We start from the raw sequence: 14,973 nt of genomic DNA on the forward strand, positions 1-14,973 counted from the left end.
TTGATCACAAAAGTACTGCAGTAGAGTCCAATGCATACAGTTAAAAACTTACCTAAAAAAGAAATTGGGAGAGGTTTTTCTAGAGCAGGTATTTTTAAACCTGCCTAAGATTTAAACAGTACAGAAATGTAGCAGAACAGACACACATGAAGCACATAATTTTTGATTCTATTTCTTAACCTGGTAGCCCAAAATGAATTCTATTTTCCTACAGTCCAGGAACAGAATTCACTGAGGATCTATTAAATACCACCTAATTTTGGTTTTTTTCTTTGTTATTTAAAGCAGTCTTTAAAAAGACCTAATTTTAGGGTTACGGTAATCGAAGTAATTCAAGAATGTCAATCTGAAGTGTAGACTGTAAGCCTGCTGAGGGCCGGAAATTCTACCAACTCTAAAACTGTCCTCTCCCAGGCACTTAGTGCAATACACTGTATATGATAAACACACAAATACGACTGACTGAAAGGGTATTCCTTAATGCCTAAATATACATCCAATAGTCACGCAATTTACAGTGTACAATATACACTTAAATAAGTGAAGCTCTTAAGTGTATTCCCAGGTCCAAGCTACCACACCACATAGTGTCTACCAACTCTGCTGTACTCTCCCCAAGCATTTATTATAGTGCTCTGCACACAGTAAGCTCTCAAATACAACTGGTTGATAAAATCTGTAGATACATCATACACTAATTGCTGATGTAGCCCAGAAATCACTATGCCCTGCCCAACATAATGTTCAATTACTGCAGAAAAAAAAAATCAATTCCCTCTTACCCCTTCCTTTACTCACCCTTACTGTGACCCACCCTTCTTCAAGCACCAAAATGGGCAGCCCAATTACTTGGCTTCAGGAAGGGTCTGAGGAAGTAGGCAACCCAGATGGAACCAAGTAGGAGGGGCGGCAATCTTACGCATCCTTTCTTAAAAGATTTCCTCTGAAGACCCTGACAAAGCGTAAAAGCTAGGCTTTTCCAGATCCGTTTAGGAAACTACCGAAGCCCTTTTCAGTCCCCTTCCCTTCTTCTCATTCATTAACCACAGGCAAGCAGCTTGGTGCGGTGGGAAGTCTCCATCCTCGTTCCCAGTTGCCCCGTTGCAGCCCCTGGGCTGAAGCAACTCCGGTTTTCCAGGGTGACAAAAGCTGTCAGGCAGCGTAGGTAAGGGCTTGGAGTGGACAGATAATGGACATTAAGGAATGTGGGATGGTCTAACCAAAACAGCTACCTACCTGACTTTGGGGCAAAGAGGTGGGATCAGGACTCGGTTATTTGACCACTGGGATGCTGGCTGAGACCCAATAATATTTTCCTGCCCCACCTCCTACTGGCAGCAGCAACTGGGGTGAAGAGGGATTGTGTTGCTTTAAAGCCACTCTCCTCCACCCCGCCAAAACCCCCCCCAAAACCAAACAAAACTGGATATCCGGGGTGGAGAAGGGCATCCGGGGAGAGTTGGAAGGAGAAGGAGCTATTTTGGGGGTACTTAAGTGTCAACAAATAGTCCACAGGGATAGACAGCAGAAGAGAAGGGATCCACAGTGTAATTTTTAAGGTCATGTCAGAGCTGGTTCTGGAATGGAACCTAACCAACTGCATTCGGGTCTATGGGAAAACATATCCCAAGATACTATTTCCAATACAGCCACATTTCTGAGGGATGCATTACAGACGTATTCTTGGGAAGACCTGTACCCCAGATTGCACGCTATCATTTTTAAAAGCAATTCAAATGAAAAAGAAACAGTACAGTATTTTACACAACTACCCACAGGGCAAAACCAGCAGTCATGACACTCAACTAACCCCGGTTCGTTGAGGCTGCAGTCATCAACGTGGGTATACAAGGTAGTCCAGTTCTGTCCATCTTTGGATACCTGGAAAACCCAATTTCGGAGAGCAGATCTTCCATAACCGCGAGCGTGGCGTAGTGTGTACGCCGACGGTATTACCCAAAGACCAAGATCTATGGCAAACCAGGCATTCTTATCATCATTACTATGGCAATTAAGAGCGGAACTGTCACGGCTCAAGATGTCCTCCAAGCGACCATAAGGTAGGTTTCTTCCTTCTGATGATGTGACCACTACAAGCCCGTAGGCTGCTGGATTTACCCATTCGTACGCAGTTCTACAAGAAAACAAAAAAGGGCAATTGCATCAGGTGACAAGCTGGTGAGAACATCAGGAATATGCTATTGATGTCCTACACATCACATAAGGGCTCCATAAATTGCCCTAACCAATGGACCACTCAGCTAGCACTCAGATACCAACAGTAGCAACAGAATGCTTAGAAGAACCATGTGATGGTTGCCTTTCTTAACATTCAACATTTATGGGTGTATCATCTAACATCCCTAACATTTCCCTCTACCTTCCTAACATTCCCTCTTATAACCCCTTATGGAACTCATCAATGAATTTATCCAAAGCCCTCTTGAATCTCCAGGTATTTCAGAAAATTACACAATCTTATCACCGAGGTAAATTTAAAGGAAAAAACGACGGCTTTACTTAAAAATAAAAAAAGGGAAATGATTCAGGGAAGAATTACCTATACTTTAACGAGCCAACGTAACGTTCAATACAGAGAGTCTTCATTCTATACATTAATATTTCACTTTTCCAAATGTAACATATACATTTTATACCATTTTCTCTATCAGTTCAGATAAAGCCACTCACTTTGCATTTGTCCCAATCCAGTAAATAATTCCATTTTCGTCAAAGTCATGCTGGTGCCGAAATATAAAAGTTTGGCCTTCACGTAGTTTTCGTACAAAAACAAATGAAGATCTATCAAAATCGTACCACTGCTTTGCTACCTGAAAACACAAACATATAGATGGTGACAAGCCCAATCAGGTCAGCATTTGCAGAGCAGGAAAAAAAAAAGGACACCCACCGAATAGTGCTTACCATTTTCAAGAGATATTGTTCTAAAGACTCTACTGTTGCTAATGGCTCCATTTTTAGCATTCTTCCAGTTCGATCTATCAGTGAGGTTTCTCCAGAGGCCCGCTCCAACCGAAATCGCAATCTTCTTGTTAATATCTAAATGCAAAACAGTAATATACTTAACACAAAGTCTTTCTATCCTTAGAATTGTGCAATACATGGTACGTTGTATGATTTTTGAAAATGAAAGTTATCAGTCAGTATGAATCAGAATTTGAAATGCTGAAAGATGCTAAAATTATCCAGAGAGTTTCTGCTTATAAAGCACATGAGGTTGAAACATGGTAATCAGGACTATTTTTCCAGAAATACATGCTGTTCTAATTTTAAAGTAATTAAAAAGAAAGCGGTTGCCTTATGCTTATTTCCTCAACTTTGCCTACTAGGAAAGCAACGAAGTGGTCAGAATGGCATCCCCCGATCCAGAATACCTGGGATGGAATGCAGTCCATATGCTGAAATATAATGATGGTATCTACTAGGGAGCTCCAGCTTTCTTGGGAACCACGATACTACGCTTCACTATGTAGGTGTGTTCTCAAAAGGTACTAGTAAACACACAGTAGGAACCCAGGGCTTTTTAGTTCCTGAGGCATACTAAAAGCAGAATGTGAGCTTGTCCACTCTCTATCTACCCTCTACTTCCAGGAGCTTGGGTTCCGGATTAGGGGCAGGCAAAGTGGGAGGTGTTAGGTGTGCTGGGAAGCAGCACAGAGTAGTGGAGAGAGCAATGGTTTGAGTCAGAGGACCTTGGTTCTAATCCCTGTTCTGCCTATTGCTTGCTGTGTGACTCTGGGTAAATTAAGGCTTCTCTGTGCCTCAATTTCCACTATAGCATCTTTTCTCCCTCCACCTCAGACTGTGAGCCCCATGTGGGACAGGGACTGGATTCAAACTGATTACCCTGTATCTATGAACAGTGTTAGACACATAGCACTTGAATGCCATATTAATAACGCCTTCTAGACTGTGAGCCCACTGGTGGGTAGGGACCGTCTCTATATGTTGCCAACTTGTACTTCCCAACTGCTTAGTACAGTGCTCTGCACACGGTAAGCGCTCAATATGATTGAATGAATGAATAATAATAATAATGATGTTGGTATTTGTTTAGTGCTTACTAGGTGCCAAGCACTGTTCTAAGCTCTGGAGTAGACATAAGGTAATCAGGTTGTCCCCTGTAGGGCTCACAGTCTTCACCCCCATTTTACAGATGAGGTAACAGGCACAGAGAAGTTGAGTGACTTGCCCAAAGTCACCCAGCTGACAAGCGGTGGAGCCGGGGTTAGAACCCACGACTTCTAACTCCCAAGCCCGGGCTCTTTTCCACTAAGCCATGCTGCTTCTCTTAATAAAGCAATAATGAAAGTTCAGAGTAGTCCTTAACATTTTAAATGTACTCCACAACAAAACACTGAAACGCGGTCTTAAGTAATAAGACAGCTGATAGTTTGCCAAGCCGTCTAGCAGCACACCAAGAAGCCCACAGGAAAGTTCCCTGATGATTTCATGGGTAGATCTTTTCCAGATTTCGAGTTTGCAAACACAATGATTTTCCTACACCGATTAATGTTCAGAAAACTGTCTGCAACAGCCAGGACGCAAGGGTTCGTAAGAAGAAAGTAAGACTCCTTCCACAGCGGGTTTTCAGTAGGTGTTCTGGATGAACTTCTATTAGGAAACACCCTCCTGATAGCTCGGTCTAATAGAAAGCATTGAAATTTTGAAAGAAATCATTGCATGCATGGGGGGCACCGATCGCGGAACGTTTACTATAATGAGTATTACCTTTAGCACAGGATTCACCAGGAACGTAGCCCTAGAGTTTGAGAAGTAATGAATGCACAGTTCAACGATCGCAGTGCTTACCTGCAGGTTGTAAGTGGATCCTGGTGTGTCGTACAAATGGAGGGGCAGGCGTTCAATGGACTCCAGAACTGCTATTAACTTGCGAATTAACGCAACTGCTGGCCGACTGAAGATAAAAATAATCATTGAACTCTGAGTTACGTTTAAATGATTGTTCAGATGAAAATTAGAATATCAGGCTTTAAAAATTGTGATCTAATAGAGGAAATGGAATGTACATTCATTCATTCAATCAATCGTATTTACTGAGCACTTACTGTGTGCAGAGCACTGTACTAAGCGCTTGGGAAGTACAAGTTAGCAACATATAGAGACAGTCCCTACCCAACAACGGACTCACAGTCTAGAAGACATCCTTTTGCAACTAAAACTCAGTCACACCTTAAAACAATTATCCACTGACATTAAGTCAAATGCTGTGGCTTACTTTTTAAAAAAACAAAACAAAAATCCTGGTTCCCCTAATCTCTTCCCTCTGCTACTTCTCCACCCCTCTTTATCCTCCCCATCCCCCAAACCACCAAAATATATATCATAAAACTAATTTGAGCATACTTTCAGTAGGGAGAACCCTATAAAACTCAATCTTCATTCTTTTAAGGTGGGAGAAGGCAAATACCTTTAGAAAATTTATAATCCCACACATGAGATTAAGTTCCCCTGGATAATTGATATTTCCATAACAGAAAATTAAGAGATCTTTCCCTCTTCACAATGTGAAGACAAAAATAGCTCGTTTCATGAGTTTTTAAAACCTACCACTCAGGTTAACTTGTTTCAAGCAACCAATTAATTGTATTACAAACTTTAGTATTAAGTGTCTGTTTTTACCTTTCGTCATCTTCATTTTCACTGAATGCAGTTTTGAAAACATTTATTCGCTCTACCAGTTGACTACAATCTTGTTTCATGTCTAAATCCATGCTCTACGGGAAAAAGGTTATTTTATGAAAATTCTGAATACTATAAAGGCACCATATGGTATACGATGTCATTCGAGGACGTCATTTAGTTTTGCCCCTATACATCCCAACGTATTTGTTTAGTAAACTGAAAACATAGCATTTATTCAATCTTTTTAAATGTTTGTTTTAATCTCTTGGTACTAATGTGGCTAACCCATTACATGGCTTTTAATTAGCATTTTCAATGAACAAACAGTCCCTTTTGGTTTAGACTTTGCTTTTTCAACTCTGATATATAAACTTACATTGTTTAAAACAGTAAGAAGTGCTTGCACCAAACCGCTACTGCACATTTCATAGGGTGAGATGGTATTTTCATCCTTCAAGAGTACGATTAAGTTTTCCAGAGCTGTCTTCATTAAATCTCGCCACGTGTTTTCGCCCTCAATGCACTAAATAAAAACATGAGCACAAAAGGCAATGAGTGACTTAAGATTAGACTGCAAATGCAAGTCTCAGTTTCATAAACCAAGTAAGAGAACCACAATTTCATTTTTTACATGACAGTTTGTGTGAAACAAATCTTAGGTTCTTTGGAATATAGATATTCACTAACCTAGCACTTCTCTCAATAATAATAATAATAATAATAGCATTTATTAAGCGCTTACTATGTACAAAGCACTGTTCTAAGCACTGGGGAGGTTACAAGGTGATCAGGTTGCCCCCCAAGGGGCTCACAGTCTTAATCCCCATTTTGCAGATGAGGTAACTGAGGCACAGAGAAGTGACTTGCCCAAAGTCACAGCTGACAATTGGCAGAGCCAGGATTTGACTCCAAATCCTGCGTAACCTAGCACTTCTCTTAATAAAGGCTCAAATTACTGACACTTGGGTTACCTTATTCTCCCTGCTAACAACACTGGGGGAAGGTAAGTTTATCCTGAGGTTGCAAATGGGGAAAGGAAGGTATCTGAAAGGGATGAGGCTCACCTGTCTGTTGGTATGGAGTTCCCATGATGATTCTAACTGGGTTGCTATGTTCCTCAGAGTCACCACAACCCCCCGAGGCATGCTTTCAACAGCTTTAAAGTGGTCATCATACAAGTCTCGGGCCATTGTTCGTACCTATGAACAAAATGTGACACAAACACCTATTCTCATTTCTTTTATTACACTTACCAGGCAAGTCAGAGATAGAGCTCGTCAAATGAAATGGATTTACATTAGGAGAAAGACCGATATATATCAGACTTATCTGTGTGGATGATCAAGGCTTCAACAACCTATCAATCTGCTCAAAGTTTTCACAAGCTCCCACTCCCATTTTTCACCCATTTGCAACCACTGTGAAACAACTTCAGTGGGCATCACTAGCCTGAAGCAGCATGGTAACAGTGCTGACAAGTTGGATTAAAATCCAGTCCAGATCTAATTTCCTGTCCGTTCATCTGGGCTGTGTTCTCAAATTTACCCTTCCAGCTCCCCTGAAACAGGCAGGTCCATGCCCTTTCACAGGTGGGAAAACTGAGGCAGAGGGAAACAGTGAATTGTTCAGACAGCAAGCCATTAGAATCCAGATCTTTTGGTTCTCAGCCCAATGCTCTTTCCATAGACTGCGCTTTATTCACAAGGGAGTACAGAACAAAAATATGTTTACAAGTACCATGACTAGAGAAAAATGAGTCTTTTAGTCAGAATGAAATCTTCATATTAGAAACCTGAATCATTTATGCATTTAGTTTTTTCCCATTTTATGCCAGATAAAATAAGACAATCATGAACTTCTGTTAACACAAAGGGGGAAAAAAACCAAGAAGAAATATTGACCTGGCATTACAATGGTTAGTCAACAGTAAATTCTAGGGAACACAGGAACTAGGCTTCTTCATAAATACCAGACACAAAAGGTGTCTGGTGTTTATAAAGGAGTCAAGTTCATGAATGTATGTAAGCAATGTGACAATTCCCAAAGCTACACCAAGATTTGAGTCAACTCAACCTCTTACACAATCTTGGAGTAACAATGGGAAATTTTTAAAGACGAATTGGAAAAGAAAAAGTTAACATACCTTTTGCTTAGTTTTCTCTAACTTAGACTTCAATTTTCTACCTCTTTTGCCAGTCCAGCCAGTCACAAACTCTGATCCTAAACATGAAGTTTTATAAAGAATCTTAGCAAAATGTATAGTAGGCAAATTATAGGCATCATTCTTCCTCAAGTAGATTCCCGTCCCTACTTACCCAATGAGGTTTCAGCAGTAAAGGAATGTTTAGTTCCTCTATTAGATTCAAACACAAAACCAGGGAGATCTTCTTTCAGAATTGTAGCTTGTTGACCATCTGAGTTATGAATAGCAATTTCTCCTTCTTTCAAACAGGTTAGTGACCAATTGCCCACAGTGAGCTTAATGGGTCCAGGAGCTGAAAGTATTGGCTGACTTGAAGTGGATGGCTTTACTTGGCTTCGGGCTCTTTGCAACTTTTCTAAAAATTCACTTCTGCTTTCTAGAGGAGAGAGGAGGTGGGAGGGGAAAAAAGGATTATTAAGCAGATGCTTAAATACTTTTTTCTCCAAAGTAGCAAAGAAAAAGCAATTTCTAAGATTCCAATTACCCAAGACAAAAACTGGTTTACCTGGAACAATCATCTTCCCAAAGAATCATTAAAGAGCTGATGGGTATACAGATCTTCCTGTTATTTACTCTCGCTTTTCTCCTGCTATATAAAGGATACTGGTCCACTCATTAGCATAAAAATGAAAGTTTTTTGTTGTGGTTTTTTTTTTTTAAGAAAACTGTCTGCCTCAGCTTGTAATTGCTTTCTTTGAAATGCAACCATCTGATGGCTATGGGAAACCAGGTATACGTAGGGAAACTATCTTTGGAAGCAGACACAGGCCCTAATCTCACACAGGACCACACTGGATGGTCCCCCGGCTCAAAAATGTGACGGCAGCACGGGACTCTCACTCTAGAGCCCTGTATAAACATGACTCAGTCCCAACGCGGCAAGAGCCACAACAGAATCTGACTTTTCCCAAACTCCCCCATCCTCTCCAATGTTATGTTGTGGGTCTGACCTCAAGTGGCCTGCAGGTAACCTGTAATAGTTAAATCAAAAACCCTTGCCCCATTGCAATGCTTTCGGGGACACCCCTCTCTCCCACCTCAAGCACCACTTTCAACTATGGCACTGGGAGCAGGGAGAAAAGTGGAACTGATGTTTAACAGGGAAGATCTTTCCCATCACAAGCAGAGGAGACCTGCTGTTGCTCCATAATTCCTCCTTCTAACCTTCTCAGTGTGGAGATTTTCTTTACCTGAGAGTGAAATTCTCACTTGCTGACTACACTTTCTATGTCTGACCAAGTGAGTACATTGGCTCATTTCATAGAGCTTGCCTGAAGTACAATAGTCGGTGCAGGCTTTAGAGTTTTGATATAATCTTGGACTCACTTTGGAAAATAAATAAATTTGGGCAACTCATTAGGATAATCATGACAGTAGTAACTGTAGTGTTTGCCACGCACTGTACTAAACGTTGGGGTACATACGAGATAATCAGGTTCCACATGGGGCTCAGTCGACATAGAAGGGAGAACAGACACTGAATCCCCATTTTTCAGATGAGGGAACTGAGGCACAGAGAAGTGACTTGTCCAAGGTTACACAGTAGACACGAGGCAGTGCCAGACAAAACTCAGGTCCTCTGACTCCAGGCCTGTGTTCTTTTCCCTAGGCCATGCTGCCTCCTAAGTGAGGTATGCATAAACTTGTTTCCCCAGGAAGAACGCCCCAGAAAATGGGCAACAGGCTGGGATAGTCGCAACAACGACTGCTGCTTATCACCATTATGACCGCTTATGGTTTTGATTAAAATGTCATGTTCTGTGCCAAACCTGAAGGAATGTTAAACCAAACTGCCAAAGGATTCAGAGAGTCTTCCTATCTCCTTAGCTACAGGGAAGGGCATATTATGACAACGTATTTTGCTGTTCAGGCCCCCAGGGAAATTTCGGGGTACTGAAATCACTCAAAGGACTCACAAAGGATGGCACAAGAGGGAAGCTCCCCTTCCCAGTATGAGGATCATCTGGAATGCTAAAGTTTATAGTAATGTTCTCAGAGGCTTTAAAGATTGCCTTTGGCGCGGAGAAAAATGTATTTTACCTTTGTCGATGTGGGGTTTTGTGTTTTGATTTTGTGAGGTACCCTGGCCTAGTGCAAAGAGCCCAGGCTAGGAATCAGAGGACTTTCCATATGGCATTTGTTAAGCACTTATTATGTGTCAAACACTGATAGATTCAAGTTAATCAGGTTGGATACAGCCCCTCTCTCTGTCCCACACGGGGCTCACAGTCTAAGTAGGCAGAAAAACAGGCGGTGAATCCCCATTTACAGATGAGGAAACTGAGGCACACAGAATATAAATGACTAGCCCACAGTCACAGAGCAGGCAAGTGGCAGAACCAGGATTAGAACCCAGATCCTCTGTCTCCAAGGCCCATGCAGTTTCCACTAGATCATGCTGCTCCTTGGAGAGTTAATTCTGATCCTAGCTCTGCCAATTGACTGCTGTGTGACCTTGGGCAAGTCAAACATCTCCATGCCTTAGTTATTTCATCTGTAAAATGGGGATTAAATCCTCCTCCTGATTTAGACCGTGAGCCCCGTGTGACACGGTGACTGGATCCAACCTGCTTATCCTGTACCTATCCCAGTGCTTCCGTACTTTCTAAAGTATACAGAAATTCTTCCTGTCCTTCAGAAGTAGTAAAATTTAAAGCTTCTAAAGACACCAACAGTATGAGCCACCAAATACTCTCCTGATCTCAAATTACACAGCCAAAAAGGAAAGTTACATAAAACACATAAAACAGCTTATACATTAACTTTATTCATTAATAAACTCAAAGAAATATGGATGAGGACTAATTTCCTGTAGTTGGCAGCACTGTGGCTGTAATCAGGTAAAAATGTATTGACATACTACACCTTTAAAATTTTTCAAAATATACCAGGTATATTTTCAGTCTGAAGAACAAAATAATTTTTCTGTGGAACACAAAGAACAGTTTTGGTTCTGATTAACAATGTGCTCAAATTTATTGTACTTCCAGCGCTTAGAACAGTGCTTTGCACATAGTAAGCGCTTAATAAATGCCATTATTACTATTATGCAAAAAAAACCCTGAACACTAACAAAAATCAAAGGAGAACCTGAGACTTCTTCAGGCTGAATTACCTGAACTATCGGATCCACCTTCTGGACTACCACTGGAATACATTGTGGCAAGCTTCCCATCCAAGATAAACCTGAACCATCCATTGCTACCATTTGACAATTCCAAAGCAGCTGCATCACTCCAGATATATAAGCAGTCCCTTCCCCTAATGATTGACCAGTCTCTCCAGTGGTATGGTTTACCCTGTTGTAACTCCTTAGCGTCTTCCTGAGGTTCATCCTCCTGTAAATCCAATAAAAATAAATATAAAAACAGAGAACCAAAATCGGAACTCCCAACAATTCCAAAAAATAAAATAAAATATTTTTTACACCATCTTTACGTTGATAATTTAGGACTAAGCTCCTCAAAGGGTTCTAAACATGCTCAGAGACAAAGAGATTAGGAGGTGGTGGGTTTTTTTTTTTTTTTTTTGCTGTACTAGAAATGATTCTTGTCTTGCAAATTTTCCTTCGAAATGTTTCCAGAGGTGGGAGGATGAACCAGATCACACAAAATGTTCTTCCGATTTCGAAAACATTTCAACTGCAAATCTGACCACACACTTCCTTTCACTGCATTAAAAATCTAATGGCTAATTAGAAGATCACATTTGAAACTGGTCAGTGATCTTAAAACTAAATTTTATTCAGCATACCATTTACCTAGTCTATCACTGCTCACAGCAATGTGTTAAAGGGATAAATTACTTTTGCCACTAAATCTGAGAAACGGGCACTGCAATTTTTGAAGTAATCACCACTTACTTTTTCCGGTTTAGATTCCTCCTCATTCTCATCATCCGATGAAGGTCCTGCCAAGGTTGACACTTTGCTAATAACTCCAAGTCTAGCAAGCTGATCTAAAAAAAGATCTCCCCCTTTATCTACCAAATCCCTTATAATCTGCAGAGCCAGCAAATGGCCATCATCATCGTCCTGCAAGAAAATTGGGGGAAGAGGAGATATCAAAACAAGTCTTTCAGCTTTGATGGACATTATTTAGCCATGTGACAGAATGACAGTTTCGCTGAGCTAAAAGATATGGCATTTAACCTTAAAATCAGAGCCTGAACACTAATTTACAAAAACCAGCTAAGAAAAAAAAAATAGCTTTATTATAAAAAAACTCACCTCTTGATCAAGAATGGTTGCAGTGATTTCCACTAATATGGTGGGCAGATTATGGCCAGCATCAGAGTCACAAACCTCTTTGAGCAGTGCTTCAGAACAAAAATGAATCATTTTTCTAATAAGAGCGAGACTTGCTTTCCTTTAAAATAAAAGCACAAATTACTCTTGGTGAAACCACGATGAAAGCACAAATCGATCAAAGTGGCAAATAACTGGCTATGATGAATAACACAAGAGTCCTTTAAGATAATTTAACATTGTTCCCAAAATTTAATAAAAGAAAAAGTCACAGTATTTAGGACCAAATCACTAGTTACTAACTGCCATGAGATATGGGACAAACAAAAATCCCCAAAGAATTCCCTTCTTGGAGCAAAGTAACTTGGGAATTAAAAATTACAAGTTAAAACTGGTAAATTATCAATGAAGCTGAACTAGAAAGCTCTTCTATTTTCCTCAGTTTGATACATTCCTCTCCGGGTTCTCTTACTGCACACACTCTGTTATTTATTTTGAATTTTACCAAACTGATTTTGGCAAGAAATATGAATGAAATATGCCTTAAAAAGCACATGAACAAGTTGCAATAGATCAAGCAAGCAATTAAAGGAAAGGTGATCTCTGAACAGATGAGCCATGTCACAACTGGAAATAGGGTATTTGGAGTAAACGAGGCTATGATTTTGTTTCCCTTGGATGCTGTGATTTTTAAACCTGAGAGCTCCAATGAGATATGCCAAACCAATTAAATACTTCCCTTAAACAATTAAACTTCCTCATCTCTGGTAGTGTTAACTCTCAAATACCCATGATATTGAGGGACAGAAGCATGACTAAATGAGGGCACATTCCAAAAATCCCATTTTAGCTATCTTTCAACCTACCAAACCTTTTCGAGAACAGCTAAAGACTAAAATTATTAGACAGTAATGGCCTAAACAATTCATATGATGAAAATTGACCCTTTGAAAAACTGAAAGCCAATTACTTATCTTTGTCAGACACCAGTGAAAGTGTATTATTAATACACTTTAATATTATTACTATTATATTATTAATACAAAATATACAAAAAGAAAAAATGCTTGAATGGCTACCTTATTGAAGGTAGCATTGTCTGCTGAAATGTTTGTGCAAACACTGGCAATAATCTTTTCAAGTATATTGGCGCCATTTCTGGATCTCCTTTGGGTTCGTTACATTCTTCTTCATCTTTGTTTGCATCTTTCTTTTTCTTGTCATCTCCTTTATTGACCGGACACATCCAATCACCTACAAATTAGTAAACATTGGTGAAGTACTTTTCTGAGGCAAACAAATGACACTAAAACAGGTATACAACTGTTAGACACCTCCAAATCCAACTATGACAAACAAGTTTCTTAGTGTTAACGCATATCTGTGCAAGACTAAATCAGAACTGCTAATAAAGGTTATTTGATTTCAGATGATTTGGGGCACTTCACAAGCAATTCCCAAAGATGAAACCCAGGTAGTGGTTAGTAGTACAAGTCAACTTTACAGCATGGCCTAGTGGAAAGAGCAAGGGCCTGGGAATCAGATGATCTGGGTTCTAATCCCAGTACTACCAACTGCTTGCTGGGTTACCTGAGGCATGTCACTTAACTTCTCTGTGCGTCAGTTTCCTCACCAGCAAAATGGGGATTCAATGCCGGTTCCCCTTCTTACTTACACTGTGAGCCCCACGTGGAACAAGGACTGTGCCCTGCCTGATAAACTTGTATCTTAGAACAGTGCATGACACATACGTAATATTAACACTTTATATTACAGTCACATCCTGTAAAAAAAGATCTTCTAGGAAGGATACCAAGTTCAAGCAGTGCCTTTAGTGAACACAAAATCTCTACTAACCCGGAGACTGAAGAATAGCTACTACTTCACTATGGCCCCTTTCTCGAGCTTTATCTAATGGAGTTTTTCCATCTTCATCTCTCAGATCAGGATTTGCACCATGTCGCAACAGAGTCTAAAGGTAAAAGACATCTATGTTTACAATTATAACAAGTTACCTTTCCAATATCTAACTCGGGAGAGTGGCTGACACACCATTAGAGGATAATGCTTAATTTTTTTATTAAGAGATATCTTTACAGATGGAGACTGCACAGATTTCCTATCTGATCCAGTCTCATCACCCTTACAGTCCAAATGTTCATGCCTAAACCTGTTCAAACTGTCTCTTCCCATGATCTTGTCTCAAAACATCACAGAAATCTTAGATGTGACAGCAACATCTACAAACAACCCAACGTTTGTCTCACCGTCCATCAACCAGTACTATTTATTGATCCTACTGTGTTCCAGAGCACTACATTAAGTGCTTTGAGAGTTCAACAGAGGTAGAAGATATTTACACTCTAATTGGGGAGATGGGTACAAAATAGTTTAGACCAGTGGAAGAAAAGAATGGAAAGGTGAATACAGATAAATAAACAGTACAGAATGTAAGTTGCCCTGCACAGAAGTGACTTGGGTGCACAGGGTGACTTGACTGTAGATAAGCAGTGTGGCTCAGTGGAAAGAGCCCGGGGTTTGGAGTCAGAGGTCATGGGTTCAAATCCCGGCTCCGCCAATTGTCAGCTGTGTGACTTTGGGCAAGTCACAACTTCTCTGAGCCTCAGTTCCCTCATCCGGAAAATGGGGATTAAGACTGTGAGCCCCCTGTGGGACAACCTCATCACCCTGTAACCTCTCCAGTGCTTAGAACAGTGCTTTGCACATAGTGAGCACTTAATAAATGCCATTATTATTATTATAAATGTTGAGGTGGTGCAAAGGTGCTGAGGTGGAAGTTGGGATGATAGAACCTAGAGAGAAGAAAAATTACATCAGAAAAGGTTTCCTGGAAGAT

The 14,973-nt window shown here is 40.4% G+C and overlaps 1 protein-coding gene across 7 annotated transcripts in view; it reads right to left on the minus strand.

The window, feature by feature from the left end:
- The window catches only part of HECTD1 (HECT domain E3 ubiquitin protein ligase 1), an 83,568-nt gene that overhangs the window by 32,453 nt on the left and 36,142 nt on the right, over positions 1-14,973 (minus strand). For all 7 annotated transcript variants that reach the window (XM_038756532.1, XM_038756534.1, XM_038756533.1 and 4 more), the window contains exons 9-22: positions 13,974-14,088; positions 13,196-13,370; positions 12,099-12,237; positions 11,733-11,903; positions 10,986-11,208; positions 7,983-8,246; positions 7,811-7,887; positions 6,732-6,866; positions 6,044-6,190; positions 5,665-5,759; positions 4,834-4,939; positions 2,926-3,060; positions 2,692-2,831; positions 1,811-2,134 (exon numbers count right to left, since the gene is read on the minus strand). In XM_038756532.1, the coding sequence (XP_038612460.1) occupies positions 1,811-2,134; positions 2,692-2,831; positions 2,926-3,060; positions 4,834-4,939; positions 5,665-5,759; positions 6,044-6,190; positions 6,732-6,866; positions 7,811-7,887; positions 7,983-8,246; positions 10,986-11,208; positions 11,733-11,903; positions 12,099-12,237; positions 13,196-13,370; positions 13,974-14,088 (2,246 nt within the window). The remainder of the gene's footprint in view (positions 1-1,810; positions 2,135-2,691; positions 2,832-2,925; positions 3,061-4,833; positions 4,940-5,664; positions 5,760-6,043; positions 6,191-6,731; positions 6,867-7,810; positions 7,888-7,982; positions 8,247-10,985; positions 11,209-11,732; positions 11,904-12,098; positions 12,238-13,195; positions 13,371-13,973; positions 14,089-14,973) is intronic.

The sequence above is a fragment of the Tachyglossus aculeatus genome, chromosome 14 (genome assembly GCF_015852505.1).
Source record: "Tachyglossus aculeatus isolate mTacAcu1 chromosome 14, mTacAcu1.pri, whole genome shotgun sequence".
NCBI classification, from domain to species: Eukaryota; Metazoa; Chordata; class Mammalia; order Monotremata; family Tachyglossidae; genus Tachyglossus; species Tachyglossus aculeatus.